At 40.2% G+C, this 21,419-nt stretch overlaps 1 protein-coding gene across 1 annotated transcript; it reads left to right on the forward strand.

The window, feature by feature from the left end:
- The first annotated feature begins 6,889 nt into the window (after window positions 1-6,889).
- On the forward strand, window positions 6,890-20,383 carry TMEM41B (transmembrane protein 41B). Its single transcript, XM_069857599.1, has 7 exons — window positions 6,890-6,970; window positions 9,527-9,644; window positions 10,664-10,792; window positions 12,504-12,597; window positions 13,459-13,563; window positions 15,447-15,585; window positions 16,452-20,383. Exons 1-7 carry the CDS (start codon window positions 6,919-6,921, stop codon window positions 16,619-16,621), a joined length of 807 nt encoding a protein of 268 aa, XP_069713700.1. The 5' UTR covers window positions 6,890-6,918; the 3' UTR covers window positions 16,622-20,383.
- Window positions 20,384-21,419: the final 1,036 nt, after the last annotated feature.

Consider the following 21,419-nt stretch of genomic DNA (forward strand, 5'->3'; position numbering starts at 1 on the left):
TATTTTTTATAAACACGTTTTCTCCTCTAGCTTCTTTCTTAGCATTAGGGGACCTCAGTTAAGGACCTCAAGGACCTCAGTTAAGGCAAACTAGAATAAAATGAAGCTTGCTTTGTGGTAGCAGAACCTATTTAGCCTACTTACAGTGAAAAAAGCAAAATGCAGAAAAGAGATTAGTAAATAGACAGTTACAATGGTCTGACCCCTTGTCTACTTCGTAAGAACCTGGAAACAAAAGGAGATCCCTTGGTGAGCTCCAGCAAGTGGTTCCACTTGGGCTTTTGTGAGGACAGTGAACAAAGCAGCTTAAAAACTCCTGACTGTACTCTGCAGCATTAATTGCTGTCATTACTCCAGCATATTAGACACTGTCAAAGCTACACACCCCAGTATCTGTTCAATTCTGGGATGTGGCCTGCACCTGGCTGTCCAGACCAATGATCTTTGTGAGTTACCTTCACATGAACTCCCAAGTTTCCCAGGTAAGGCATGTGACAGGCCCATATGGCTGGTGAGTGCAATGCAGTCACATCAGGAACAGTGGCCTGGCCCACAAAAAGGTGACAGTGAATGATGAGGAAGAGATTGGATGGAACATGCCTTGGGCATGGGCTGTTTAAATGGGCACTGGAAATCACATCTGGATGGGGTTTTTTTGCCAGTATACCATTCCCAGTGTTATTTTTGAACAACTCTGGCCACAGAGTAAGGCAGTTCAGAAACCAGTCCAACAAAGAAAAAACAGCAAAAAGAAACACAGAGTATTATTCAATGAAATCAAAGGTCTCTGCTTAAGTTCACTATTCATCCCCTCCCTCTGGAATTTGTATGCCCAAGAACAAGAATCAAAAGACAAAAACCCTGAAACTCCAATTCCACATTTGTAGAAGCAGAATATGTAAAAAAACAGCCTGAAAAGTATGTAATGGCATCTGAAGAGGGCCCTTTGATCTGATTAAAGATAGTGTATTTATCAGCCTGGAATAACATAGATTTGGGAACTTTTGCCCTGCAGACAGGTATGTCCAGCTACCTTATTGCTATAAATTAGAAGGAGTCCTTGGAAGGTCCAGAGGAGGGCTACAAAGATGATCTGAGGGCTGGAGCACCCCTTGGAGCACCTCCCGTACATGGACAGGCTGAAAGAGTTGGGGTTGTTCAGCCTGGAGAAGGCTCCAAAGAGACCTTATAGTGACCTTCCAGTATCTGAAGGGGCTACAAGAAAGCTGGGGAGGGACTGTTCACAAAGGCTTGTAGTGATAGGACTAGGGGCAACAGGTATAAATTGCAGAGGGGCAGATTTAGACTAGGTATAAGGAAGACTCTTCACCATGAGGGTGGTGAGGCACTGGCACAGGTTGGCCAGGGAAGCTCTGGCTGCCCCATCCCTGGAGGTGTTCAAGGCCAGGTTGGATGGGGCCTTGGGCAGCCTGGTCTAGTGGGATATGTCCCTGCCCATGGCAGGAGGGTTTTAGGATAGAAACATCATAGCTATCTATTTTATTGTGTTTCTGATTAATTAAGCAGTAATGAAACTAGGTATATGCTATTCAAGATATGCGTTTTGTACATTTGTGTGCAAATCTGTGTTCAGTGTATTGTACATACAGTATGTACATAAAATATACAGTTGTACAGCAAATAGACAATAGGAGATAAGAAACACACCTTCTATTAAAAAAATACCACAAGGGAAATGAATCTGAATATTTATGATTCCTGAGTTCAGATTCAACTAATTTTAATGCTTACAAGCTTTGCTCTCATTTGCTGTTTAATTTTTCAGCTTCTGTCCTTGAGCACTGACTTTTATAAATAAAAGCTTTCATTAACTCTCCCTCTGGCTCCAAGATATTTCTAATCTTTCATTCACACAAACAAAGCTATCTAGCTACAAATATGTGCTTAGTTCTATTTATCCCACTTGTTGCTGACATTTTTCTATTTATTTTAATCAGTGTATATCACCCTAACTTGTCTTCTGTGCAGATGCTTACTCACTATTTACATCCTCAAACTCTTTTTCATAACTAATGAAAGCATCAAAACACACAAACCTCATTCACTGCAAAAGTTTAAGTTAGAATTTCAATGAAATGACAATAAAATGAATGTTAGAGGTTTAATTTCTGACAGGTATTGCTTAGTTTACACAATTCTCAAGCATTTTAATTTCTTGTCCTATTTATACATAATAAAAAATGTTAAAACAATGCAGTTTTATTTGTGGTGCTCAGAAAGAAGGCAATAATAGGAGAAAGCAGGAAAAATGGGTTCTAAATCTACACTTCTCAAGAAATTATACATGTGTTTTACTTGTTAATTAATGTTCCAAGTTTTGATAATTTTCATCTGAAAGTCTCAGGAGTAGAATCACTTTGTGTCTCTCTTCCTCCTTCCTCTTGCTGACAATTAGAATGACTCAGTCTACAAAGCCTCAGCAGTGTCAATGACTCAGCCATGTGACATGTGTGCTCTATCAGTCCATCTAGGCATGATTTAAGAAAGAAGCAAATACAAGTTTTCATGCTGTGGGAAGACAGCTTTCTCAATTTGATAAAAATAAACCGTTCCAACCACCCACAGAAGGAAGTGACTTCATATAGCTGACCACTTAGCTGCCGCCCTAGTAATTGTCAATATATTTTGTTTCCTTCCAGCAGGTCAAAAAAACATTTTTGTTTTGGTTCACATACAATTTGAAAGAACTCACATTATGAGATTAAAGTACATTTTCCAAAAAAACCAAATCATACGAAGCTTGCAGGTATTTGCTTCATGCAGTCTATAGTCTCTCAATACAAAGAGCACTGCTCCCACCAGTAAAGCCACTGAGCAAACTCCAGCTGGAGACCAGAGCACTTCTATCATTCTTTCTTTGCTGGACAAAGCATTGTGCAGCATATGTTCTGTATCAGTGGGGGCTTAAAAGGAAGCTCAAAAGATAGAGGAGATTTTATGTTGTTTATAAAGTTATACATTATGAATAGGGGATTCTTTATATGTGAACAAAGTAAATCTATTTTCAGTCCACAGCTATCGTTCTTGGTATGCTATGAAGTGAAGCTGTTTCCAGCAGTGCTGATCTCAACCATGTATCGAAAGCTTCCTTTCTCACTCACTGAGCTCCAGTTACCAAGATTCCTTCTCCTCTGAACACATATGGGATGTGGGTTATGGTGGCATTTTTCATTCTTTGTTTTCTTTCCAGTAAGTGAATCTAATTTAATATTCTAAATAGAGGTTCCCAACAGAGTGAGTCCTATGGAACATTCTCCAGATATATCCCCTTTTGTTCCTGAGTAAATGCAGAGGTTCTGCTGATATTTGTTAGGTGTGGATGTCTTTGGAGGTGGCTATTTAGATTGTCAGCAGATACTAAATACCACTGACAGTTTCAAAGTTTAATAAAACAGCCAACATATTCACAACAGCAGTATTGCCTCGAGGTGAACCAAGAACAGCATAAAACAGACAGTCTAATGAGTCTTCTGATAATCTAGTCTAACAAATATCACTTATGCAGTATATTTCAACTTCAAAGTGATCTAGTTGACGAATCCTTAAATTTCACACTGGCAGCAATTCAGAAAGCTGGTAGGTTATCTTCTGTATTTTTAATGAGACAAATACTAACATTGGGAGCTTCCTGCAGAGTCAACGTCCTGAGAACCATCAGCAGGCCACCCGCTTGTACTAAACAGAAGGGGAAACATGGAGCATTGTATTGCTGTAATGGTTTATTGTATGTCTTGCAGTGGTGAACAGTAGAGAATTTAACGAGAATCAGATGTCGGCCCAGCCTGTGTTGTCAAGCTACCTGTGCTTGGGTAACACAAAAATTAGGCTCTGCCTGACTCCATGGCTCTGAGTGATTACCAAACAACAAACATCCCAAACTGGGATTCATGTCTCAACCTTGCAGCATTTAGAAGTCCTTGAAGCATTTAGAATATACAGTTTTTAAGTTGTGGTACATATTTTATTTACATCTTTCAGTATGTGCTTTTTCTCCTTTGTTTCAGGATGACTTGGTAAACATTTTTCTGCATAATAATTTGATTTACAATTTTACTTCCAACATTCTTCAGTAACTATTTGATGTTTTGTCAGAAGTTATCCAGACAAGAAAGAAGTCCCAGTCTTTGGATCATTTTACCTGGAATACCAGAAGCAATGGGATAATCAGGGAGGTGACAAACATGATATGCATTTACAATAGGGGGAGAAAAAAGCTATCTACTACAGTGTCAGCAATTCCCATTGTGCTATTTTCTAGTGAAAGGGTTTGAAAAAAACAAAGGATTCTGTCATCTGGCACCAATGTCCAGAGCAACAAGTTCATAGACCTGACTGGCTCCTCTGGGCACTATTCCTGAAATATCAATTAAAAACATTAAAAGAGTGAAACATTATTTAATAAAATAATTTTAAATAATTTGATTCTAAACATAAGAAATTCTGAGTAAATTGAAGCTTCATGTGGAATCTGCTCATGGGTTGAAGCTTTACTTGGAATCTGATCTGAATTTATAGTTTAGATTATTTCCTCCTACTGGATTTGGCAGGGACTGTTCTTGTGTACTAGCATATTAGACTATTTAGATCTTAAATGCATTATTAACTTCCTGTATACACTTACACTGTAACACAAGTGGTTTTTGTACAGTGTAGCAATAAAGCAAAGCTTTTAAGAGGCCTGCTGTGTGCTGAACTGCGTCTTACCCGCTGCTTTATGAAGACCTCTTATCTCCGGAAATACAATCCGTAAAATTCTTCTGCTATAAAATTACTTATCTGTCATATCCTGTACAAGCAATTTCCAGACATATGCTTAGTCACGTTATAAAGTTAGTTGCAGCCAGAATATGCAGATAGGTGAGGCTGAAGTTAAATCTTAGAACCCTGTCAGCAATCCCATGACAGCTTCCTTTCTAGAAAAAGCCCCTTGAAGAAGGGCTAGAGGTTTAAAAGTAGATAAATTGGGAAAAGGGGAGAGAGGGTGACATGTGATCTCCCTCAGTCAACAGTTGTGCCCAGAAGCTTATGCAATCTGTGTTGTCCACACAGTTTCAGTGTTCTTTCCAGAGAACACTTACTGTAACACTTCTCACTGGTGGGGCGAGTTGAAAGGTTAAGAGATTCTCTATTGCCAAAAGGCTGCATGAGGAAATAGGTGCTTTGAGGTCAGCTGCGGCTTGAATGCCAAAGCATCTATGAACACTGGGACATGATGCTCTAGCTTTTCTGAGGGATTTCAAACCTTCTTACTGACAGGGCAGGACATGATGAGAATCCTGAGAGCTACAAGCAGTTTCTTTCTCCTGGGACAAAGCAATCTGGCTCACTTAAAATAGTGTAAGGAAGCTTTCTTCTCAAAAGTGAGGAACAAACGTGCTCAAAAAACTAAAAACATAACCTAAAAAATCAAGTAAGGCTTTCTCCTTTTCCCCAAAGCCTGTCACTGTTCCAGCGCCTGCCACATTGCCCTCTCCTTGAAAGAAACTCCCAACCCTGTTCACTTGTGTAAAGCCACTCCCAAGCCTCACGCCTTACCAAGGTAAAACAAGCCTGCAGATGGGATTTATCTTGCTTCCTGATGGCCTTTATTTCCAGCTGGGGCTGAAGAGGATGGGCTGAAGAGTGCCCGGCACTGGATTTAGCCTTATTGTGGGCTTGTGCAAACCTCATGAAGTTCAGCAAAGCAAAGTGCAAGGTCCTGCACCTGGGTCTGGGCAACCCTCAAGTGCCACTACAGGCTGGGGGATGAAAAGATTTGAGAGCAGCCCTGTGGAGAAGGACCTTGAGGGGCTGTTGGATGAGGAGCTGGACATGAACTACCAATATGCACTCACAGCCCAGAAGGCAAACCACAGCCTGGGCCGCATGAAAAGAGATGTGGCCAGCAGGCTGAGGGAGGCGATTCTGCCCCTCTACTCTGCTCTGGTGAGACCTCACCTGGAGTACTGCATCCAGCTTTGGAGCCCTCAGCACAGGGAAGACATGGAGCTGTGGAGCAGGTCCAGAGGCCACAAAACTGATCAGAGGGATAGAGCAACTCTTGTATGAAGAGAGGCTGAGAGAGCTGGGGTTGTTCCGATCTAGTTGGAAGACGCCCCTACTCACTGCAGGGCATTTGGACTGGACGGCCTTCGTGGTCCCTTCCAGCCCACACCGTTCTGAGTCCATTGAGTGCATTAACTGTAGCAGACCCGCAGGGACGTGTCAGAAAGGCTCCCGTTACAAGACTCTGAGGTCCTGGAGCGCATCCAGAGAAGGGCAACGAAGCTGGTGAAGGGGCTTGAAAACAAGTCTTACGAGGAGCGGCTGAGGGAGCTGCGGTTGTTTAGCCTGGAGAAGAGGAGGCTGAGGGGAGACCTTGAGTAGCCTACAGCTATCTGAAAGGAGGTTGCGGGGCAGTGGGTGCTGGTCTCTTCTCCCAAGTGACAGGCGATAAGACAAGAAGAAACGGCCTCAAGCTGTGCCAGGGGAGGTCCACATTGGACATTAGGAAAAATTTCTTCAGCGAAGGGGTCATCGGGCACTGGCACAGGCTGCCCAGGAGGGCGGACGAATCCCCATCCCTGCAGGTGACGGGCAGGTGCAGCGCTCAGGGCTGTGATTCAGGGCAGGCAGCTCCCGCCGGGCCCGAGGACCTTCAAGGCCTTTTCCCGCCCAGCGCCTCTACGACTCCAGCATAAGGCGGCGTTACCGTATTTACCGCCACTACACCCACCGCGCCGCGGCCTAACACGTGCTCCCGTAAACTCCCGCGTAGGAGCGCACGCCCGTCCCACAGGCGCCCGCGCGGGCGGCGCATGCGCGTTTCCGCGGCGCGGTGGGGTGAGGCGAGGCGGCGCCCGGCCCGCCCCTCCCCCGCCGCCGCGAGGCCGCCCGGGCCCGCGCCGAGCCGGAGCCATGGCGGACACCGCGGCCGAGGGCGCCCGGCGGCACCGGCAGCGCCTGCGAGGTGCGGGGCTGGGGGGGGCGGGGGAGAGGGAGGGTGTGCGTGTGTGTGAGCTCGGGAGAGTGACGGAGAGTGCGTGTGAGCGCCTGTGTGCGAGAGGGAGTGTGTGTGTGAGTGCCTGTGTGTGAGCGTGTATGTGTGTGTGCCTGTGTGTGGGTGTCTGTGCCTCTGAGTGTGTCTGAATGTCTCTGGGTGCCTGTGAGTGTGTCTCTCTGTGAGTGTGTGTGTGTGAGTGGGTGCCTGTGAGTGTGTGAGTGGGTGCCTGTGAGTGCCTGTAAGGGTCTGTGGATGCCTGTGAGCGTGTGAGGGTCTGTGTGTGCCTGTGAGTAGGTGAGTGGGTACCTGTGTGTGTGAGTGGGTGCCTGTGAGTGTGTGGGTCTCTGTGTGTGTCTGTGTGTGTGTGTGTCTGGCCTCAAGCTGCGCCAGGGGAGGTTCAGGCTGGACATCAGAAAAAAATTTTTCACGGAAAGGGTCATTGGGCACTGGCAGAGGCTGCCCAGGGAGGTGGTTGAGTCACCATCTCTGCGGGTATTTAAAAGACGGGTAGGCAAGGTGGTCAGGGACGTGGTTTAGTAGCAGGTAGGAATGGTTGGACTCGATGATCCGGAAGGTCTTTTCCAACCTAGTGATTCTGTGATTGTGTACACATGTGTGTGTCTACATGTGCCTGTGTGTCTGGAGGTATCTGCCGCTGCATGTGAGTGTGTGTGTATCTGTCTGCGTGTACCTATGTCTGCATGTGTCTGTGTGTGCATGAGTCTGTGTGTCTTAGTGTGTGCGTGTCTGTGTGTCTGCATGTGTCTGTCTGCATGTGCATGCTTGTGAGAGCATGTTTGCATGTGAGTGTCTGTGTGCGTATGTGCCTGTGCATGTGTGTCTGTGTGCCTCTGTCTGTGTCTTCATGTACGTGTGTGTTTGCATGTGTGCGCCTGTCGTGTGTCTGCACGTTCATGTATTTGCATGTGCGTGTCTGTATGTGAGTGTTTGTAAGTGCCTCTGTGTGTGCGTGCACATCTGTGTGTCTGCACGTGTTTATGTGCCTTTGTGAGTGTTTGTGCTTGTTATTGTGTCAGTCTGTGTCTGTGCATGCATGAGTGTGCATGCATTTGTCTGACTCTGCACACCTGTGAGCGTGTGTGTCTGTGTGAGTGTGTGTGTGCTTGTCTGCATGTGTTTTTGTGTCTCTGCATGTGCAGCATCTCTGTGTGTGTCTGTATCTCTGTGAGCAGGTGACTGTGTCTGCATGTGTCTCTGTGTGTGTTTATTCCACTGACTGTAGTGCAAAAAGTGTGGTTCACTGTGTCTTCCTGTCCCTTCCTTTAAGTTGTTTTCTTTATTATTTATTCTTATTTTTACTAAAATAACCACTTTGAGGTATGCATGCTTGTCATTGCCACACGGATGCAGCCCTTTGCCTCAGCAGAGCCTGTGTGCACCTGTGGGGTCACGCTGACCTCAAAGTGAAAAACGTTAAAGCAAGTAAAACTGCCAGCTAGTCCAGCCAGCTCTGTTTTGTCTGTGGGTTTCATCATCCTTTCCCATTTCACAACAGTGAAGTGGCAGCGTGACCCACTCGAATGTTAACGCGTTGGCATTGTAGTCATGCCACCCATATCCACAAATGAAAATACAGCCCTGGCACATTTTGTGTTCTTCGGTTGGCCAAGACTGGCATGCCCTGCTAGCTGTGCTCTCCCCTGTCTGAGGAGAGTGTTTTGATACATACATGCATACCCACCCTAGTATGGAACCAGGAAGTTCTTGCTGTTTGTTTTTCTGTTTAGAGTACTTAATGTGTATAGGTTGCGTTTGTACCAAGCAGTGTATTGGATGTAGCTGGTCAGACTGGTAAAAATCTAAAGTACAAAAGAGGCCTAAAATGTTGTTGCGTCACTTATTCTACTCCTGTGACTTCCTCTACACAAGAAATTAAAGGATGTTAAAAACTTACACGGGCATATCCAAGAGAAGTCTTTTTATATGAGTGTAAAATATGTGTACTTCCCAACTCTGAGAACTATAACCTTTATGTCCCAGGCTGGGATGAATGTTTATATTTTTTCTTTTGATGAGTGTCTGCTCTGACTGGCTAGCAGCTGTGCCTGCTGCTTTTTCTTAAGAAAAAAAAAATCTGTTAATAAGCATGTTTTAAAGTTGTGTTATACATACGGAAGATTTAACTTCAAGTTAAAATCTCTAGTTAATTAAGCTGGCAGAAGATTTCTGGCAAAAAGGAAAAAAAAAATATGGCTTACTTTGTTTTGCTGTGTTTTTCTTTTCAGAAATGTGTGTATTAATTGAGGCATAAATTATTATTGGATTTTAGAAGTTGACTTCTATGGGATATTTAGAAGTGTAAGGACTTGAAATTTGTTTGAAAAGTTTTGGGGAATGTGAGCTGTGTGTCATATATGTTATTGAAAGCATTATTGAGAAGATTGTTGAGAGCTTACCTTAACCTTTCCTTATAGTTTGAAATCTGTTGTAATGTATGAGCATTTTCTGTTGTTGTTGTGGTTTGGTTTTTTTTTTTTTAACTTTATTTTTGTTTAATTTCAGGGAAAGCTCAGGCAGAAGGTGGATCAGCTCGGACATCACTTCTTATTTTAGTGTCCATCTTCTTATCAGCTGCTTTCCTTATGTTCCTGGTATATAAAAATTTCCCACAACTTAGTGAGTAAGTATGTCAGTAAAGATTAACATATTTGCTTTTCTTTCAGTATCGAGTTGTAGAGGAGCCTACATGGCTTTAGGTGATATGAGTTAATTATAGACATAGTCTTATTCTTTTTAAAAGGGAGTTTGAGTTTATAACCTAGAATGTCAGGATACAAAGGTTGATCTTGAAATACTGACTGGTAGGATCTGTGTAAAGAGAGTTGTACTTGACCTAGGGTTTCTATTGTACAGTTGAAATTTCATGTTTAGAAAAGTCACCCCCAGTCATATGAGCAGTGGTAACTCACTATGTTCTTAACCTTCTTCAGCTGAGAGCTGAAACATCCTTGATTAGGGCTAGGTTTATTTTAATATTCCTTGTGTGCTGGTACAACTGGAGGCTGTCATAAAAAGGTGACTTCTCTCTTCCTTCGTATCTAAGCTTCATGTTCTCTTTTTCTCCTTTTTCGTTGCATCTGGCACATGTGGATAGTTTGACAAGATGGAGTCCTGCTTGTCTGAGTTGTTGTTTTTTCTTTCTTGTAGTAGTTAATTTTCTATCTGATTAACTTGCTCAATGAGTTCAGTTTGCAACAGTCCAATCACTAAGTCTAATAGAGAGGAAGGGAGGACACTCAACTGGGCTGCCCAGGGTTGCACCAGCTTAAGGTGTGACTTAAGACTTTTGCTCTTAAAGCTTTCTTTGTGAGATAAAGCTCTGCTGCCCTTGCTGTACTTGAAATGTTATGACCCTAGCATTGAAGCAGTTACAGTTGTTTTTGGCTGAAAAGTTGACTGCTGTTCGGTTGCCAGGGTTTCATTTGAGTAATTGTTTTTCATCACTACTTGCTAAGAAAAAAAAAATCCTAGAAATGAAGCAGATTTTTTTTTTTTAAATTCATTACAATAAAGGTTTCCAAAGAAAACTGAGGTTGTAGTTTAGTGATGTAGTATATCTAACTATGTATCTAATAAGTAATGTTACTGTACTGTTTTAATATATTTACCACTATTCCTGCTTTTTTTTTTTTCTTTCAGAGAAGAGAGAGAATGTATAAAGGTGCCTAGAGATATGGATGATGCAAAGGCCTTGGGAAAAGTGCTTTCCAAATATAAGGACACATTTTATGTTCAAGTGTTAGTGGCTTATTTTGCCACATACATTTTGTATCCTTTTTCAAGGGCAGTCTTGATGTATTCATATTGTAGTCATGACTAGTCATGTAGTCGTATTTCTCTGAAAAAGAAATGAAAAATATGAACACACATTCTGATCATGGGTGAAGGTGGCTAACATACTCAGGTGTGTTTATAAATAGACACAGATATTCCCAAGTCTTTGAACTTAAAAATATCTGTTTCAGTATGCTTTTTAGACTGCAAGAGAGGATTGTGTAGAAGGAAATTGTAGCACACATGTTGACTAGTAAATGCTGTGGGGACATACATGCAGCTTCACTTTGGCTGTGTCTGTTTTGGACATTATTTTTAGCTTGGATATTAGATTTTTAGTGTTATGCTAACTTTTTAGATGGCAAACTAAATTTCCACTTAGAAATTACTGTTGATTTTAGTGCAAAACTGAGATTACTGTGTTGCTGTTCCTCGAGATGGTCAGAAGTGTCGTATAAGGGTGATTTGCAGAATATTTTACAGCATTTCTGCGGGAAAGTGTTTTGAGCCTAATTTCATCTCTGTAGTGCCCACATTCAAGAAACAAATGTCTAAGAGCTAAATTTCTGAAGTAGTTTCTGCCTAGGGAGACACAAAGGCTACCTGTGTTCTGTGTTAACCTCTTTTCCTGAGTGCTGAATGCGTTAATTAATGATTAAACAGACTCTTCACTGTAACACTTAACTAAAGGTTAATAACTTTGAAAAGCTGTATAAGAGTTCTGTTTCATAGTTTAGTGCAACAGGCTTTTGTAACTGTGAAAAGTCATCGCTGAACGTGCTGTTAATAATTATCCTCTAGCTCCTTTTCTACTTCACAAAGAATAGATTTGTGAAGAAAATTAAGATGATGTTTCATATAATGACAGAAAGTGGAACAGAACTGGCTGTTTAGTAAACTACTAGAGCAACTGATGGGATGACATTTACTGTCTCAGCAGTAGACTGTGATCAGTTGACAAGTATGTTACAGCTATCTCAGAACCTTGACACTTGTTTAGAAAAAACTGTACTGGTTCTAATGGACTTGAGGAAGATTATTTGCCTTTTTGATATTTCAGTCGTTCAACTCGGATGAAATAGCTTGCAGGTTCTTTTTGCATTACAAGATTTCTGACCAAAGTGGCTTCGTAATGCCTAAGCAAACCTGCAGCTCAACAGCCTCTTAGCTTATGTTGTGGAAACTTCATTTTTGTCTTTTTGAAACTTCCGACTGAAATTGGTGATCCTGTATCCTAGTTATCTGGTGGTTGCACCATGCTTGTTTGTAAGGAAGGAGTAGTTGCCTTCATACGTGTCAGTCTTCCATGATACTGAGTAGTTGTGGGCTCAGACAGTTCTGGGAACTCTGTAGAGAACGTATCTGAAACCTGCATGTCTGTAGTCAACAATATAAAATAGCAAGTGTGTGTTACCTGTAATGTCACAATGTGTCAATTATGGCACAGATAAACAGAAAAATCTAGTACAGCTTTTATTGTTTAGTGACTTATTTTTCTATGTGTAATGATGAATCTACTCCTTGTTTTTCTGTGCTTGAGCTTCTTGTGCAACTCTGCAAACAGATTTTGAAGTAAAAAATCTTCAGAGGCTATGCTTATTTATATTTATGCTTTGCCAATTTGTAATATGTATCCCAACTGCTTATAAAATTAAGAATTTGGTACCTTTTTAAAAATGTTTTTTCTTAACTAAGATGCATGCAGCTTGCAAACGTTTGCTATTCCTGGGTCTATATTCCTCAGTATCCTGTCAGGATTTCTTTATCCCTTTCCGCTGGCCTTATTTCTTGTTTGTCTGGTAAGTACGGAAAATTGTGAGGACATATATTTCTGTCCATTTGGAATACAACCAAGCATCGGAACACCTTCCTTTTTGACATGATGAGAGTCAGAGTGAAATAGAAGTACACTTTTGTTTCTGAGGAATGGATCACTTCTCATTCAGTTCTGTTGTGGAAGTGGTGCTACCAACAAAATTCACTGTAGCATTGGATAGCAATCCAAAATACTAAACTGTTTCTCTGAATTTTCTTAATAATGGAGGCATCCGAGTGTGAATCAGCCAAGTTTCCTTTACTTTAAATTTCTCTAGCATCCACCACAACCGAGCTGTCATTTCAGGACATGATTACTACATTTTTACTACATCTGTTTATAAATGGTTTAAATACCCAAGAAGCTTAATTTATGAAATGTATGTTATTGACAAACTTCAAAAAATGTCATGTACAGAAGATGCAGTCATAATGAGCTTTAGTATGTAAGAATGAGATAATTGAGGTGGTGTGCAGGATCGAGTTAATGAATTTTCAAGTTTGAACTTCTTTAATGCCACTGTGCCCTTTATTTGCAAAGCTTTTACTGTTCAAACTCTTAAAATAAAACTGCAGAAACGCTCAATATTATCTGATAAGAGTAATCAACAATGTCTGCTTTGAATGTTAAGACTGATCAAAATGCTCTGAAATTAAAGGAGCTATCTGGGGTGAAGAATACTCTTTGGGAGTTTGTACACGCTACTAGAGGAGAGCTCTTCAGCCTCAGTGGAGGGCTGCATAGAAGCAGGCTCTGTCCAGCCAGTGTAGTTAATGGGGATGTAAGGCTAAGATTCATTAGAGTTTCTGCTCATTAGTTGTTTGGTTTTTTTTTTTCCCCCCAGTGCTCAGGACTTGGAGCTTCATTCTGCTACATGCTCTCATACCTAGTGGGACGACCTGTTGTATACAAATATTTGACAGAAAAAGCAGTAAAATGGTCAGAACAGGTAAAGTTTCTAGAGATGCTGAAATTTATGATGGAAAATGTATAGTGCAATAGTACAAAAAACTAGGGGCTCTGATGCTCATGTATCTAGTTACAAGGAAAGGATTCTGACTCCTTTCTGACACTGTGTGGTTACTTTCTCTGAGTGTTTTTAACCAAAGGGGAGTATTCCTGATTTTATGGTGTACCCTATGAGGAAGTTGTTTTTATGTAGGAAGAGTTGGCAACTGATAACCCCCTCGGTTTAGCCAATGTAAATAGGAAACTTCTCCAGTTTCAGTTTGAAGTAACAGCTCTCTAGGCATCAGAACTAGTGAAAACTGGGTTTCTGTTTTTTATGGGGGAAGAAACCCCATTGCTGCATGTATGATTGCAAAACTGTAATTGAAGATGTTATTGTGGGTGGATCATTCAGAAACCTCTTACAGTATCTGGTTTCAGCAAGTGTTAATTGTCAGATGAAGTTAAAGATTTTACAGTACAAAATCATAGTGTGATTAGTATTTGACCTCATGTCTCTTGCTTTGGTACTCTGAAATATGTGCAAAGAGCATTTTTTTAGCAAGTATAAAGCACAGCTTACTGCTATACTCTGTTCAAGATTTTTGAATCGTGTAAAAATATTTTTAACTTGTTCCTCATTAGATAAGATGTGGAGCTGCTTGCGGCACAAGTGACCCTATTAAATACTATATTAAATACTAAGTATTTTGGCCCTTGACCCCATCTTAATATCACAGTATAATCTTGAGGTTATTCTCTGAGTAGCCAATGGTTACTATTTCCATTAGTAAAACTGTATGTGTGATTTAAAATTATGTAATTACATGCGGAGCTCATATCTCACTCTTTCCAGGTTTACTCAATTATATCATATATATGCATTTCGAGGGCTAAGGTATTTTACATGCAGGAATAATCAGTGTTTAAGTATTTGTCCTTCATTAAGATTTAAAAAAACACAGTTGTCTTACTGTACTGATTTTAGTGTTGCAGTTAAAACTAAAGTTGGGGGAAAAAACAGGGTTGCGACTGGGTTGAATCACTGCATGAGATTTCAGATGGAATCAGACCAGGTTTGATTTCAGCTGCTCAGGGCTGAATGACCACATTTACACTTAGGCTTAGAGAAGGTCTGCCAGGCTAGGCCAGAAGTGGTGGATGCTTTGATGTCCTTATTACTTTGTTTGAGGTTACAGTTCTTATTTGAAAGGGCTGATGTGCTAAAGCCAGGCTGGAAGGAAAAGAGGCCTTGATGTAGTACTAGTGGAAAGAGCTGGGCTGTAAATAAAGCTGGGGCTGTTGTGGTTGCTCCTGGGTAAACGTTAATGCTGGGTACTCTAATGTATGGGTAGATAGGTTTTGCAACTGTGCTGGCAGCAGCCATTTGATGAACTTCAGGGCCATGACCTGTTAAGTGTCCAAGTGAGGAATACAGCTCTGTTTCAAGTTTGATCATGAGTTAGGGCAGAATGAGTTGAGGAACAAGCTTTATTGCTAGTTCCTGCAAAAGCTTTAGGGATAGGATGACAAGCTGGCTGTGTTGACTGAACTGTAGTTGGGCAGGCAGAGGTTGCTCTGTTGAAGTTACGGTTAGGCCTGCTACTGCTCCAGATTACTTGTTTGTTGTTTAAGTTGGCCAATTCAGACACATCATCACCATGTTCTACCACAGACTGGTTTTTCCAGATGAACTTCAGAATTATTTAACAGGTGAATCACTGATGACCCAGGGAAGAGTCACTCACTAATTTTTGTTTGCAACTTGTACATTTCTGGAAAATATACACAAAAGCCTCTTAATAAGCCCCTAGTAGCGAAATCATTGTGTACTTTCAAGGCAGGGTTTTTACTGACTTCTTGATTTTGTTTTTATTTTGGCAGGTTGAACGACACAGAGAACACCTCATTAACTACATAATATTTTTGAGAATAACGCCTTTTCTTCCCAACTGGTTTATCAATATAACATCTCCTGTAATTAATGTGCCATTGAAAGTATTTTTCATTGGTACTTTTCTAGGTAAGAATTCTGGCTACTTAACTGCTGTTTGGGGATAGCTAGAAGAAGGGATGGTATTTGCCACTCTCTGTATACATTTTTCAGCAGACATCACCACCTACTGGAGAGCTGAAAGATCACACAAGAATATTTGGTTTATACTTGATGGTCTCTGGGGCTTATAGCATCAAAAGGTTTTAGTAGTTGGGACTATTCTGATATACTGGATGGGAGATGATGAGTCAAGGCTTAATTACTTGCTTAAGGAAACATACAGTATATGAACACTTAATTAGGAAATTTTTGTTCCACTCTGTGACTATAATATGTCTGTGAACTTCTATAAGCTCCTACTTTGAGCTCAGTGCAGTTGCCTGAGGGGTATATGTAACTTTGATCTGAAGCATTGTTCTTCCCTGTCTCAGCTTTTTTTTCACTGTAATATATCTTCCTAGGAGTGACTTCATAATTGAAGTAGTGTAGTACTAAATACTTTAGTTTTGCAATTGGCATATTTTTACAAATACTGTTCAATGTGATTGGGAAATGATCCATATTTTTTCCTTTATGAACTTAAGTAAAATTGGTTTGTAAAGGCACAACTTGAAATCTGCGGAGTCAAAAAAGCAGAGATTATTATCTTAGTCTTCCCTGTTTGGGTTGGCATTAAAATATACTAAAAATGACATAAAACCAGTTCTTTTGATAAGGGTTTTTGTCTTTTGAGTTTGTATTTATATTTTTTAAAAAAATGAGTACAAGGCAACAAAGTCTGAAATTTTTTTGTGTTAAAAGTTGGATGACTAATTTATGATTTTTTTTTTTCATTTTTTTTCACGCTGACAAGTTGTTTTTTCTTTCTTTACCCTTTTAATTCCCTGGTCCAGGTGTGGCACCACCATCTTTTGTAGCCATTAAGGCAGGAACAACACTGTACCAACTTACAACAGCAGGGGAAGCTGTTTCCTGGAACTCTGTTTTTGTTCTCATGATTCTAGCCATCCTCTCCATCCTGCCAGCTGTCTTCCAGAAGAAACTGAAACAGAAGTTTGAATAAGGATCAAACTGGACCAGAATTTCTCATGCTTCATCTCAGGATCAGCACTTCTGATATTTGTATATTTGCTTTTCTATTGCATACTAAGCAATTGAAGGGGAGGCTTGTAATTGATAAGAATGTCTTTAAATGAACACATGACCTAAAATAGAAGGAATTGTGTTCAGAAATGTACTGCATATAGTTTTGTAACCAAACTATCAGTGTTTTACTTGGGGAGGGTGTGTGTGGGGCCCTCAGGATGAGGTAAGTGAAAACACAGATGTAATATTTTGCTCTGATTATCTGCAGAGCAAAAATTGTAATGTAGACATAAACTACAGTTAATGCTTTCTAAAACTTGCAGGAAAAAAAACTTAAATTATTCAGTCCCATTTTGTAACGTTCTCTGTAGGCTTACATGTGATCTGGTCTAAGTACATTTCTCATCAACAAAATGTACATAAATTTTGCCTTTTGGAATTCCAAAATAATAGCATAATATAATAACGGTGCTCACTCTAAAACAAAGTCTTTTTTTGCTGTACTTTAATTGCAATGATATTCTCATCCTGATGGTTTACTTGTATTTATTAGTGCTGTGTGGATTTAAATACTTGAACCTACATCTGCTTTACTAACTGGATTAACAGAGGCAAAGTGTCATGTCATTCCCTCTTATCCTCTGTAAAGTTTTATTCTGGGAGAGGATATAGGAAGGGAGAGAGCAGGTTAGAGTTTTTATTATGGCTGGCTGATGATTTTTCAAGTTCTAATTTTTTTTTTTACTGTTGATTATTTTCCCAATATTTCACTTGCATAGATTTATCCTGCCAATTTAAGAAACCAGTGCTGCTTTTCTGCTTTAAGTTAGTGCCCCCGGTGTACTGAAATGGCAATTGCCACATTTAGCATATGCTCCAATTCGGGGTTTATTTGTCTGTTAACTCATTATGTGATAGATCACTGAGATGTAAAAGAACAGTTCCATGAATGTGATATGAAAGGTACTGGTACCTTTAAGGAGTTTTGTTCTTTTTGTAACATAATGTTAATTGACTCCTTCATTTCATCACAGTATTACATGTAAATAGGTAGTAAATATTATTGATACACTACTTGTCTTTTATTTAAATCTGGGCTGCACAGTAAATGGTATTTTTACAAAGGTATATAAAGGAATTCATATCACTTCTGTTTGCTGTTTATTGTAAGATTATCTAGCTTCAGTAATTGTTTTGTCATTTAGAATTTACTATTAAAGTGTACTTTACTGACATTTAGAACTGAACAGTGATTATTTCTATTGCTGCAGTTCTAATCTCAGAGGTCATTTATGCGGGGGATTTATTCCATCGTAAACTTGAGCGCAAAGTCAGCTGTTGTGAGCAAGTGTCCCCTGAACTATTGAGTGTGAAGTCACTGTAGATTTACAGCCTACTTTTCTGCATAGTTAATTTTTCATGCAGATGAACTTTCAGAATAAATTACCTTCTACTTATTGTCCAGTGGCTTTTCTCAAAATTTGTCTGAATTTCTGGTCAATAACAGGTGCTGTTGTAAAATCCCTTCTTGGGCTGCATAAAATCAATGTTTTGATGGAACCTTGACACTAAGGAAGCAGCTGTGCTATGTTTCGATTTAATGTGAATCATACCATCACTTGAGACTTCCACCAAGTTATATTTCACTGTGTAGAAGGGATCAGGCCATGTTACTGAAAAACCTGTTGTGTTTCAGCCTAGGCTGGGTTCCCATCACAGTGGCTAAAAGCCTTAACACCTTAAAAAGCTTCAAAATAGAGTCTTTTCCCTTTGCAAAACCTTAGCATTGCGGGTTTTTTCTTAACCTGTTTGTTCTGTGTTTATCTTCAGCTGCCAAAGGCCTCAGGCAGTTTCCTACCTTACAAGGATGACTTCTAAGGGTTGTGAAGAGTAAGGAAGGCCTTGTGAAAACAGAAAAAAAGCACTGTGCTGTGGAATGCTGTACTAGCCTACTTTTTTTGTCAGGGAATCTAGCAGGTGACCCAAGATATAGCTGTAATATTTTGGCAAGAAAACTGTGTCTACTCTGAAACAAACTGGGAAATGGGCAAGATGTAGCTTTGTTTTTTAATTGCAAGGAATTTTGAGAAGTTAGGTGACCTGTTTATCTTTTGGAATTATTTTTGTGATGGCTGCATGATTTCATTACTAAATGTCTCTTGCCATTTGATAATAAAGCTGTTAGATAAAACATGAAACATTGTATTTTTGAGTACAGTGAAGCATGGTGAACTTGCCACTAAGCCTGATTTTTTATGAACCTTTTTAAAAGGGATGAGTTCTTTTAGTCAGTCGTTAAAAATATAATTTAAAATTAAACTGACCTGATTACATCTGTAGATGAGATTAATTCTCTTTCTACCTTTATTTCAGAAAACCTAGGTAAACTTGGCTTCCTTTTGCATCTGAAACTAATTTCCTGCATACAGTAAAACTTTTTGAAAAGTTTTTGCATTTTGAACTGGAAGGCTGTTGGGTTGAACTTGTTTTATAGAACTGTTTGCATAACTTTATCCTTTTTTTTCATTAACTCCTGGAGGAAGGCTTATGTGCTAAAGTTATTATAGCTTCATTCACTTGCCATTAATGTTCTGTTATGTCTAAATTATTGTTTTGCCTTATATAGAAAACTGATATTGAAAGCTTGCTGAAAGGTTAAGACAAAAGAAGTCAAAAAAAGACATTTAACATGTTAATGAACTATACTATTATGCAAGGTAAAACATTTTTTGTTGTCGGGCAACTGAAGGTTTTTGGGTGTTCCTGAGAATCTTCATCATGTATAGTTTCTGTTTCCTGGTTTTATGATAGTAACTAAAATGCAGTGTGGATTGCTCTGCTTTACATTAGAAAAGGAGTATGCTGCCTGCATCATGCCGTGCAGTTTGCTTTGGAAAAAGCTGAACCACCAGCAGAGTCAACTCAAACCAGGTAGCTGATCAAAGACTGAAATACCCCAGCAGCTACTGCAGTTACATCCTTGCAAATGTAAGGACTAACTGAAATAGATGCCTTTGTGAAAGCTCTTGCTGCAAGAATAAAATTCATATTGCTAGTGTTTTGCACTAGGAATGTATTAAAAAGGTACAAAATAGGAAATGCATTTCTTTCTGTTTCTTGGTCACATTTTTTTCATTCTTGCATTGTTACAACAGTGGAGTGATAACTGGGAATTGGGGAAGCACCAAGAATCATACTGTGCAGTCAAATTCCTCCATTCAAAATTGAGTTTGGTTCAGTGAATAAATCCTGAACGAGGAGTGCTGCATGAGAGCCTGTCCATTCCTTAGCACCCACTACAGAGCCAGTGCCAGAAAGGGGAAGTCTTAACTATTCCTCAAAGATATCATGAACTACTTTTCATAATGCGTGACAATCTCTGTTGCAATATTACAGAATAGAGAGTGGGTTTTTTTCCCCAGGAAGCTAAAAAGAATACAGGTCAAAGTATAGAAAGCTTTTCTTCTGTCATAAATAGTGTGAGGTTTGTGCACCATATATTTTAGTGTAACAGCGTTAAGAGGGAAATGAAAGAAGTTTTGACAGCAAACTACATATTTCCCTCAATGAGACATTAGTTATTCTGATTATTTTATGCCCAATTGATGTCTTGCAATGACATGTGTTTGTATCTAACTTTCAGCTGGTAGCTTTATATCTCCAGGTCACCCAAACTGGTACAAGTTATGGCCTTGTAATAATGGCAGTTCATACAAATAAAAGCATCATATGTTTACTAGTAGACTGTAACTCCCCTTCCTCTTTTAACAAATCTTTCATCTAGTGTAATAATGTTTCGTTGTTTTATAGTGCGCAAGGAAGAATCTGGGTGTGGATTATAAGAGCCAAGATCAATTACTGGTGTAGAACTACGCGAGAGGCCTCATAAAAGCTCCTTTCCATACATAATGTTCAAAACGCAGAGAATTCTGCTTCTGCACATCTCTAGGGCTTCAGTGATATCTTCATAGCCTTAAAAGGTTAGTAGGCTCTGGAGAAGATCATGTGCCATAGTGGCAAATAGCTTTTAAAATCCTGCATTGAAATGAAGATCCCATGTTATGGTCATAACTCCCAATTTTTTTCTTTCACAACCTAGCCTTTGAGCAGTTGTATCAAATAATTTGGATTTTGCTATGTTTACTGTACTTGGAAGAATTCCATGCCATGAAAAAGTGTTTTGAACAGATCACTAAATCATTGTTGTATTTGACTATTTGTTCTGCGTTAAAATCATTTCCCACAGGGTCCATCCCCAGGGCAGGGGCTGGAAGGGCAGACCCCAGCTGATCTGTCTACCGCCTCCAGTGAGGGAACAGGGGCAGCCTTAGCCAAGCGTCTCAGTCATTGAGCAAGTCTGTAGCAATGAGACAGCTCTGAAGCAAACCAGAAGTGTAAATCAGCAACACAACATCAGGATTGGGCCCAGTACAGGTAGCCAGGGCCTGAAGCAGTCCAGCAGCCCGACTTAAGTGGCCCCATAGATGGTGGGGTTCAGAGCCAAGCTAAAGCTGGTTAGGGCTGTTAAAGCTGTCAGTGCCCTCCAGACCCTGTTACAGGCAGGTTCCATTCTGATAAGCTGACTTAGAGGATGTATTTCAGAGTAAGTACCATCAAATGTACCATCTGATTCTCCTCCAGGGTTAAGGGAGATCCTAAATGCTCAGTCTGAATACTAAAAAATGTGTCAAGCATATACAATAAATCAGACCATTTGTTACCTAAGCCGCCTCTATAGATCTAGCTCAGTGTCTCAACTAGACTGCTAGGCCAGC

Source organism: Phaenicophaeus curvirostris, chromosome 5 (assembly GCF_032191515.1).
Source record: "Phaenicophaeus curvirostris isolate KB17595 chromosome 5, BPBGC_Pcur_1.0, whole genome shotgun sequence".
Classification (NCBI taxonomy): domain Eukaryota; kingdom Metazoa; phylum Chordata; class Aves; order Cuculiformes; family Cuculidae; genus Phaenicophaeus; species Phaenicophaeus curvirostris.